The 9,942-nt window shown below is 52.5% G+C and overlaps 2 protein-coding genes across 3 annotated transcripts in view; both read right to left on the bottom strand.

Moving 5' to 3' along the window:
- Positions 1-1,526, bottom strand: part of Unc13d (unc-13 homolog D) — a 19,180-nt gene extending 17,654 nt beyond the window's left edge. Inside the window, exons 1-2 of the mRNA XM_029562684.1 lie at positions 815-1,526; positions 367-520 (exon numbers count right to left, since the gene is read on the bottom strand). Of these exons, the coding sequence (XP_029418544.1) occupies positions 367-520; positions 815-933 (273 nt within the window). The 5' untranslated portion in view covers positions 934-1,526. The remainder of the gene's footprint in view (positions 1-366; positions 521-814) is intronic.
- Positions 1,527-1,647: 121 nt separating this feature from the next.
- Wbp2 (WW domain binding protein 2) overlaps positions 1,648-9,942 on the bottom strand; it is an 8,705-nt gene continuing 410 nt past the window's right edge. The window contains exons 2-8 of one of the 2 annotated variants that reach the window (XM_008831375.2): positions 7,204-7,312; positions 5,400-5,535; positions 4,450-4,542; positions 3,767-3,901; positions 3,437-3,559; positions 2,785-2,861; positions 1,648-2,678 (exon numbers count right to left, since the gene is read on the bottom strand). In XM_008831375.2, coding sequence (XP_008829597.1) covers positions 2,625-2,678; positions 2,785-2,861; positions 3,437-3,559; positions 3,767-3,901; positions 4,450-4,542; positions 5,400-5,535; positions 7,204-7,312 — 727 coding nt within the window. In that variant the 3' untranslated portion in view covers positions 1,648-2,624. The remainder of the gene's footprint in view (positions 2,679-2,784; positions 2,862-3,436; positions 3,560-3,766; positions 3,902-4,449; positions 4,543-5,399; positions 5,536-7,203; positions 7,313-9,942) is intronic. The other variant, XM_008831376.3, reaches the window with a different exon arrangement.

The following is a 9,942-nucleotide window of genomic DNA, read 5'->3' as shown; positions in this document are numbered from 1 at the left end:
GGGGGGGGCGGATGGGGGGGGGGGGTTGTGCCAGGCAGGCCTGGAGTACCTCAGGGGGCTCCCTAGGCAGCCCACTGGCATTTTGGATATCGATTTACAGGGCTGGTGCCTTTGGAGCAGGAAGAGTAGGGGCTGCCGGTCAGGCCCACCAAGGGAAGGGGCTAGAGAAGCCCAGGCCTAGACTTGAGAGGCCCAGCATGGCTCAGAGAACACATGGAGGACCTGGATCTGAGGACCCACAAGGCTCTGCCCAGGGCCAAGGAGGGCAGGTGGGTGGGCAAGCAGCCAGCCAGCCTCCCACACCTGTACCCCAAGACTGCTGAACATTCCCAGTCTGGCTCTTCTCCCCTTTGAGGTCACTCCTACCTCCTGGGTGGTTTGGGGCAGGGGATCCTGCAGGTCTCTGACCCTTCGGCGCCTTATCTTGATGGCCTGGCGCAAGAGTGGAGGGCGCCCTTGCTGGTGGGAGAGATGTGTCGTCATGGTGGCCGGCTCTGCCCTTGCCTCTGCTGCCCCGTGGCTGCCGAGTGAAAACCATGAAGCCGCAGGATGATGCAAAGGGCCCCAAGGCTGCCACCCTCTGCCAGGGGAGGGTGGAGGGATCTGAGGGTCAGGGCGTTACTGCCTTGCCAGACTCCCTGCTCCTTCCTCCAGCCTTGATCCTCTTTCCCAGCATAGAGCAGAAAGTGGACCCTGTGGGTGGGTACATCCCACCCCCCATCCCAGGGGTTCTGGGAAGGGTCCAGGGCCCCTGGCAGCAGTGGCAGGGCCAGGCTGGGTAGCGGAAACTGACCTGGGCCTGTGGGGTTCTCACCTGGAGGTTCTCTGACTAGGTCCCAGACCTGGGCTAGGGCGGGGCTGGCTCAGGGCGGTGTCTCCTGAGAGGCGTTTCCCTAGTTGATGCTTCAGCCTGCTCCACCCTACAGGCGACATTCCATGCAGCTGTACTAGGACAGCCCTGAAGCCCCTGTCCAACCTGTGGTTGGGAGGTTGCTCCTTCAAACACCCTTGTCGGGGGCTGAACTGAATCTGAAAGCCCCTGGGCTGAGAAGAGGCAGGAGAGGCTGTGCTGCAATCTCTCCAGGAGGGGGCATTTGGCAACAGAGGAGAGGACACTTCAGGACAGTTTCCCCGACTGTGGGTGGAGCACAGGCCTGGCTGTAGTCTCCGGTCCCCTCCTCCTAGGTAAAAAGGTGTCAGGAAGGCACAGCACACACTACAGTAGCCAGCCCAGCCACACTGTCCCAGGCAGGTTTCAAATGTGTCCAGGTCCTGGGAAGCCTGGGGGATTAAGCTGCTTTCTCTCTCCCATCCAGAACCTGTGCTCAGGACTGCAACTCTACAAAAGGCCAGTAGGGGGGTGGGGAGGGGCAAGGGGCAGGCAGGTCACAGACTTTGTCCTGCTTCCATCCGGGCATGGGGTGGCACCACCTGCCATCCTAGCTGGGTAGAGGGGCCTGTGTAGGGAGGCTGGGAAACAAACATAAGGTGAAGAAGACTCTCAGTGGAAGAGGACACAGGTCCTCTGGCCCCGCCCCCAGTGGTCAGCCAGCTCTCCCTCCGGAAGACCTTGACCTGGTCGCCACACAAGAGTCAGAAAGTGTCCAGTTACTTCATTTTTACTATTTCACAGTTGTAGCAAACAAATCAAGGTGCAAACAGGGTTTATTTCACATTAATATATTAACTGGATTTTTTTTGTGTCAAATAAATAGGGAATCCTCTTTAAATAACCTCTTCATTTTGTGGTCAGTCCAGGAACAAGAGCAAATCTTAGTCATCCAGGAGGTGTGAAGCTCAAAGAGGAAGAAGGGCAGGTGGCAGGTGACACAGTTGGGGGCCCTTGTTCCCAGACCACCCTCCAGTCCCCCACAGGGCCTGACGGACAGACATGCACTTGACTGTTCTGACGGAGAAGCCCCTTGTAGAGGGGAAAGGAAAGGAAGGGAAAATAATTTCCAGGAACATTAGCAGGTGCCAGAGAGCTTCCTCCCAGCCACAGTGGCTTTGCCTCTGATGCCATCCAAGCCCTACCTCAGGGTAGAGCTCCCAAAGTCAGAAATGGCAACAAAACGAACAAGGACAAGGGTGGCAGGTGTGACTGGGACTAGAGCCTGGCTGCAAGGAATGTGGACTGACAGTCAGCTGGGACAGTGGCTTTCCAGGGCCAGGCACAGACCAGGGGAAGGAATGTGAGCATGGCATGGCAGGGTCCACAGGGGAGACCCCTGGCTGGTCTGATGAGCCCATGAAGCAGAGCACAATGGCCACCAGACTGAGGGGCTGGACTGTGGTAGAAGAGTGGCCAGAGACTTGCTCCGTAGGAAGTAGCTACTAGAGTGGAACAGGAAGCAGGGGTCATCCTGTGCTCCTGAGAGCCCCAGAGATGATGACAAGGAAGCTGGGCAGAGCAGAGCCATGGCTGAGCTAGTGTGGGAAGCTGGGAGGCGCCTCTCAGAGGCCAGGAGCCCCACCCCTTCCATCAGAGCTAGTTCCTGTTAACTGTTTAGAATCAGACCTGGGGAAGAACAGAGCGCTCCCTGGCCTCCCCCAGCCTCCCCCAGTTCCAGATTCAACCCCATGGAAGGTGCAGGGAAGGACCATGAGGACAGGAGGCAGGAGGTCTACTGGGTCTTCTTGTCTTCTGGGGGGTAGTAGGGTGGTGGCGGAGGCTGGCTCTAGAGGAAGAAAAGAAAGATCACATGAACAGTTGCAAAATGAACTGAGGCTCTCCTAATACCGACTCCCAGGCTGCACATTCGAGGCAGTGCTCCCCCAACTCACCGTGGGCATGTAGACGTTGTGTGGGTTGCCTGGGTTGTAATAGGCGCTGGCAGCTGCTTCTGCGGCCTTGGCCTCAGCTGTGAAAGCAAACACATGGCGGCACGGTAACAAGCAGAAAGCCCGCCTCCTCTACCCAGCTCAGCCCCAGCTCGGGGTAGCTGGTGCTGGTAACCTAGGACATCAACAAAAGCAGCAGCTACCCGAGCATCTGCCATGTGCTGGCACTGCCCTTTCCGGTCCCTTTACATGTCCTTGACACAAGCCCACCAGGTGGCCCTGTGACCATCTGCAGATGAGAACACTGTGGCCCACAGGGCAGCGTGGTTCCGAGAAGGTCACTGCTAGCTAAGGGCTGACAGGCCTGGTATCTATTGCTTCCCTCCTCTCATCTCACTGCAGATCGCTCATTGCTTTCTGTGGTGCTGGAGATAGAACCCAGACCTGGCACACACTGGGAAAGTGCTCAGTGAGCCACACCCCCACCCTCAGAATATAGCTCCTCACCACCAAGCTACCCCCTGATGGTTCCTTTGGGTGGTTCTTAAGACAGAGGCCCTTCAGCAGTTGAAGCTCTCAGTAGTCTCAAGCCATCCTGTGGGGCTCTCTGTGAGACCCTGGGGAGAAGACTGCTCCAGCAGCCCAGGGGCCTCACCTGCAGGAGTGGAGGGGCCACTGGGGCCACTGACTGGAGGCTCCATGGGCCCAGGATAAGGTGGTGGCGGGGGCTGTACGTATCCTATAGCTCCATCCATTGTAGGGGGTGCTGGATAGAACTCTGCTTAGGAAGAGAACGACAGGGAAATGATCAGTGGGGCCTGGCTCCTTTAGAAAGGTACTCCACAGGGCGCCCTCTTAAGCCTCTCCAGTGTCTGTAGCTCTGAAGCAGGTCAAAGAACATGTCTCCCCTCTGCAACCCCTGACCTGGGGGGTGGTCAGTGGGTGGGTGGGTAGGCTGAGGCTGGGCAGCGAAGGACACACTCACCAGGTGGGGGCGGTGGATAGGGGTAGCCAGGAGGGCAGGGGTACATTCCATTGGCGACTGGCGGGGGAAAGACATAGGCCCCGCTGGGCATGTAAGGGTACCCATAGGCTCCATTGGGGGCTTCACCTCTGGAAGCTATAAGTACAAGGGGAGAGAGAGATGAGTGCTGCCTGCCTTGGGGACTGCTGGGTCCCAGGACTGTGCCCACTGATGTGCCCTACCTCCATTCCACTGCCCGCCCTGTGTGATCTGCCTAGGTCACCATGTGGTATGGAGAAGGTGGGAAAAGGCCAGAGGAAACAGGGCAGAACAGGTCCAGGGCAGGTGGAGTCAGTGGAGGGAAAAGGGAAGACTTAGGGATGGGGTGAAGGCTACCAGGAACGAATGTGTGCTGAACACAACACTGGGTCATTTAAAATGGCTGCTCGATGGTAGTTTAACGGGTTTTTGTTTGCTTTTGAGTCCAAACAGCTCTGTCAGAATGTTGCACACCTGTTCTGGGCAGAGGAAACCCACAAAAGACAATTATAGGTTTCCTAACCCCAATTCCCAGTCCTGGTCAGCAGGGCCCAGACAATTATTTCCTGGTGCTTACAAAGCAAGACAAAAGGACACAAGGTCAAACAGAAACCCACATGTTCAATGTGCCCTCCTGGGCCCCTAACTTTTCAGAGGCAGGATACCTTGAGATGCCACCTGGAGCATCCGTTGTCCAAACTCAATGGCGCCCCCTGCTGTGAAGGTCAACTTGTAGGAAGCAGAGCCTTCCCAGCCACCTGAGAAGGGGCAAGAACAGTGAATGAACAGCCCAGAAAAAGAAAACAGGTTATGCACAGAGAGATGGCTTTGTTCTCTTCACTGCCACTCAACACCAGGGAGACCTGTGGGGAACGTAGCCGGATCTCCACCTCTGCTTGTCGCCTGTGTAACACCGACACAGGTGCTGTAGACTGGCCTGGCTCCTGCTTGTGGGAACTTCACACTGGAACAGGGCTTTTCCCCAACCCCCAGCCCTGCCCACTAGGCATGTAAGCACAAAGGCTACATGGTTGATTTCAGAGCCAATAACGAGATGCGGGGTCTCCACCCAGGAAGGCACTTGGCAGCTTCCTGGGAGCCATAACTGACATCATTTAGGTCCATTCTCATGGTAAGGGACCTCAGGGCAGAACACGGCCCCTCTAGCCTGGCTGGGTATGGGGGGGTGAGGTTGACACTGAGCCTTCTGGGGTCTGTGTTCAGAGTCTGCCACAAAGCAGGACCCTTCCGGCCTCCCATAAGACGGCCGCCTTTTCCTGACTTTTATATGGCTCCTCCCAGGAAGAGGGCACAGTTCCTTCCCGAAATCCCAGGCACTCCTCAGGTGACAATGAAAACTTTATTTTTCAGTCTTTCTGCTGGGTTTACTCTCTGAACAGGTGGCCAATTTACCCTAGCATTCACCAACTCCTGGCAACCAAAACCCACGTATGCTGCTTAGCTGGTACCCAGACATTCTTCCAAAGATAATCCAGTGCCAAGAAGGGAAAGGCTCAGACAAAAGTCTGAAGATGACATTTCCAGGTGGCAGTCACAGGTACCCAGAGCACCTAACTGGAGGACCAACCAGTCCCTGAGCTCCCTTGTCACCTACCTCCTGCTTCAGCCTTCACTGTTCCTTTAATGAAGTTTGCACCAAACACTGGCTGCTTGATCTCACAGTCCTTCATCAGATAAAACGGCATCATGAAGGACTGCATGGCATCCTTCCCCTTAGACAGAAAGATAACCTGCAGGGAGAGATGACCAGGGCCATCAGTGCCACAACCACAGCCAGCTCAGGTAATTGTCTGTTCCTAGTGCCAAAGCAGGTAGCACATGCCAAGCCTGGCAGCCCCAGGGCTCCTCCAGGCACACTGTAAAGGAAATGTCCTCAGTGCAAGCTAAGGCGTTTACAAAAGGAAAGAGCAGACCACAGAATACGTGAGGATACACACACTGTTCTAAGCTTGGGACGAAAGATGTGCATGTGTGCAGAAGCATGCTATGATAGGCTTGGGCAGGGCAGGTGAGGCCTGGGGGTGCATGGGGGCACAGCCTGAGGCTTGCAGAGAATGGAGGACACAAGGGCTTGGGGGCCATGTGACCTTCCTGCAGCTGGACACTTTGTCTAACAGCCATAGAGCTCTCCTGTCCTATACCTGGAGAACCCCTGGGTTTCTTTTTTTTTTTCTAATGACATTAAAAAGCATTTTTTTTACTGATTCTTTAAGAATTTTATAAAATATATTTTGATCATACTCAGATGCCCCGCCTCCTTCCTGTCCTCTAATTTGTTTTTTTCTTTTTTTTTGGTCTTTTTGAGACAATGTCCCTGTAGCCCCAACTGGCCTAGAACTTGCTATGTAGACCAGGCTGGCGTCCATCTCACAGAGATCTGCCTGCCTCTGCCTCTTGAGTGCTGGGATTAAAGATGTATACCACTACTCCCGGCCTCTCAATTTTTCTTCAAAGGCCTATGGAGTGTAATTTGTGTTTCCCAAATGCTCTTAGGTGTGGGTCCATCCCCTGCTAACCTATTCAGCATCATTCCTTAAAGAAAACTGACTCTCCCTCTTCCAGCAGGTATCAATTGCCAACATTCCTCAGCTAGAGCTAGGGCTTCTTGCCTACCTTCCCCCTCCATGCTGGGTCTAATCACATTTATTTTCTGAGTTCTGTGTGTGGGGCGGGTGTGCCAGTGCCACAATGCAGATGCTCCATGGTGTACATATGGAAGTCAGAGGACAGCTTGCAGGAGTCAGCTCTCTCCTTCTACCATGTGGGTCAACCCCTAGGTTTCAAAACCAGCAGAGACTCAATGTAACTGAAGATGTGACTGTGAGCCTCCAGAGGTACCATGTTTTGAGCATTCCCATCTAATCAAAACCTGAAGACATGCTCATGCTTTCCTCCACCTTCTTGACAGCTCGGTGGTGGGAAACCACAGCCCTGCCCTAGACCACCTATTTGTCTCACTCAGAGCCCACAGTACTCTCAGGCTCAGCCTACTCTGCAGCCCGGCACTTCTCACAACACGGACTCTGCTGGGCTCTCTGCCCAGACTGGAGGCTGTGGCCCTGCCATGGCAACCTGTTTACCACAGTTATCACTCAGGATGTGCATAGGCCTCAAGGGCTGCTCCAAGCAAGTCATCCCAGCAGCTGCATCCAGCCTCAGGGAGATTTCTGCAGCAGCAGCTCTGAGGTTTTGCATGGACTCACTGCCTGGCAGTCAGTGCAATAGCACAGAAAGCCCGGTGCTTCTAGAATCCAGGATCACATGACAGAAACAGCAGAGCAAGGCACTAACATCCTCTTAGGGTTCAGAGGACAATGGAGTCACGAGGCTGAGGCTGACACACTTATGACCCTCTAAGAGCAGAGCCTGTAACCTGACTGTCCTGCTATGCAACTCACCCGGTAAGGGGTAAGGTAGACGGTGCCTTTCTTGGTCCCTTTGAAGGCCTCTGGCACATTCTTCATGTCATTGAATGTAAGTTCCACGTGATCATAGGACATGAGGATGCTGTGATGAGGAAAAAGGCTCTGATGAGACACTTGGATAAGTCATCAGTCATCCCAGACACTGGACAAAGTTGCCCAGAACACTTTCTCATCAGGGCTGTGAGGAAACCAACACAGCAGAGATGAGTCTCCTTAAGCCCTACTTATTCAGTCCCCAAGTGACCAGCAGAGAACTGTGGAACCACAGAAACATCCTCATCCCTCAAACTGGGCTAGATTAGCTACATTTACTCTTCTGCTTAAGTCTTATGATAGCACTGGGGTTTTGTTTGGTTTTGTTTTTTTTGAGGGGGTGGTTTGAGGTAAGGTCTCATGTAGTTCAGGCTAGCCTCAAATCATATGTAGCTGAGGGTGACCCTGAACTCCTGTTCCTCCTGCTTCTACCTCCCAAGTGCTAGGATTATAGGCTTGCACCACTCTGCCTCTTTTCGTGTGTGTGTGTGTGTGTGTGTGTGTGTGTGTTGTGTGTGTTTTAAAAAACACACCTAGCCGGATGTGGTAGCGCACACCTTTAATCCCAGCACTTGGGAGCCAGAGGCAGGCGGATCTCTGTGAGTTCAAAGCCAGCCTGGTCTACAGAGTGAGTTCCAGGACAGCTGGGGCTACAGGGAGACCCTGTCTCAAAAAGAGCAAAAAAAAACAGAACAAAACAAAACAAACAACCCCCCCCAAAAAAACCACACCTAATATATAATAAACATATTAAAAAATCTAATAGGGCTTAGGGATATAATTCAGTAGATAGACTTTTCCAGCATAGTCAAGCTCCTGGGGTCATCCCCAGCACAAGGAAAAAAAGTCCAAGACATGACTCTACACAGTACTAAAGAGCTTCTGTCAGGATTTAATGTAAGCTACTTTAAAAAAATTTTCTGTTATTGTTGTGTGTGCATACCACAGTGTATGTGTGGAGGTCAGAAGACAACTTGTGGAAGACAGCAATCTCCTTCCACCATGTGAATCCTACAACTCACACTTCTTAAGCTGGATCTGCAGAGATATCCATCCATAAAGCCCTTAAGGTGTGTGAGTGTACATTCAATTCTCTAGGAGAGTTAATCTCTAATAGCAGTTTGTGAATTAAAGAATAAAGTTCACTATTTTAAACATCAAAGTCTAAGCACTGGACTTAAATTTCAATTATTATGGACACACCCTTCTCAGAAGTGAGGCTCATGTACAAGGCACACCCTATTTAGTGGCAAGGAGTCATGAGCCAGGTACTGGGCTCAAGAGGACAGATACAGTCTAGTCCTAGAAAAGTCCCAGTTCGAGAGAAAGAAAAACAGCCCCAAGAGATGCACCCAAATGGCACCAGTTGGGGTGGTTGCATGCTTGAAATCTCAGCACTCAGAAGGCAGAGGTAGGAGGACTACCTCCAGTTCAAGGCCAGAGTGGGCTGCTTGTGGTGATGCACGCCTTTAACCCCAGCTCAAGGGAGACAGAGGCAGGTAGATCTTTATGAGATCAAGGACAACCTGGTCTACATAGTGAGTTCTAGGTCAGCTGGGGCTATAGGGAGAACCTGTCTCAAAAACTAAGCAAAACAAAAACCAGAGCATGAGAGTCAGTTAAGAGTGAGATCATGTAATGGCATCAAAAGTGCTTGTCTAAGCCAAGGAACTGGGCAAAGTAAAGAGAGGCAAGAAACCAGGGAATAACGTAAAGTTTCTCCGATTACCTAATAAAATGGTCCAAGTTCACACAGTTCCATTCATCTCCCCAAATACCTTTCTTGGTGCAGGGGTAAGGTGGGAATAGAGCTGGCACCATATAAGAGGGCAGTTCAGAGAAAGGACCCGATCAGCAGGTACAGGTTGGGTCAGTCAGACCCTGCACAGGAAAGATGGACAGACAGCATATCCAGTCTGCATCACCCTAGGCATGCTTCTCTGACTCATCAAGCATTCCCAGTGACAGGTCCCAAGACAGGTGCTGGTCCAGGCTGGGCGTAGACTCTGATCTATTCAAGCTGGCACAGCACAACTCTGGAGTGTCTGGTTTGATTCTCAGAGTTTAAGGAACAATACAAAAGGGAAGCCATCATCAACAGAACCCAGAGGTTGGAGGAGAGAAAGGCATGGTAAAGGGGAGCGAGGAGAAAAAAGAATCTTTAAGTTGGGAGTTCTCTGCCCTGGGGAACTGCACCGGAATTCAAGAGAAAAAGGCAAGGTGCCGGAAACTGGCCTGAGCAACTGACAAACAGTATTTTGTTTTTCCTCTTAGCTTTTCACTTGTAACCTGAGAAGTTCTGGAATATACTAGAAGGCCGCACACGGGCGGTTAACCCTATTGAAATTTTTCTTGGGAGGGAGACGGTTAAGACTCTTCCTGGAATGCCCATCTGTTACTCTTAGCACTGTGATCGAAGGCAAGTTACTTAACTCTCTGGGTCTCACTTTCCCTACTCGTAAAATGTGTATACTAGCTTCTGCGGCAGAAGATTTAGCCTATTAGATAAGGTAGAACCGACGCAGTGACAATGCAGTAAACGCCCAATAAATGGCAATTAAGACCCGTCCCAGCTCTTCAAGTCACCGAATCCGGGAAGGAACTGAGGAAATCACCAGTAGGCCTCCCTGGTCACCCCAAACTCCGTCACTCCTCAGCCCCACCCCCACCCCAGCCCCA

The sequence above is a fragment of the Nannospalax galili genome, unplaced genomic scaffold (genome assembly GCF_000622305.1).
Source record: "Nannospalax galili isolate Female #2095 unplaced genomic scaffold, S.galili_v1.0 scaffold634, whole genome shotgun sequence".
Taxonomy (NCBI): domain Eukaryota; kingdom Metazoa; phylum Chordata; class Mammalia; order Rodentia; family Spalacidae; genus Nannospalax; species Nannospalax galili.
The sequence above is the reverse complement of the archived record's forward strand: the minus strand, read 5'-3'. Positions and strand labels throughout refer to the sequence as shown.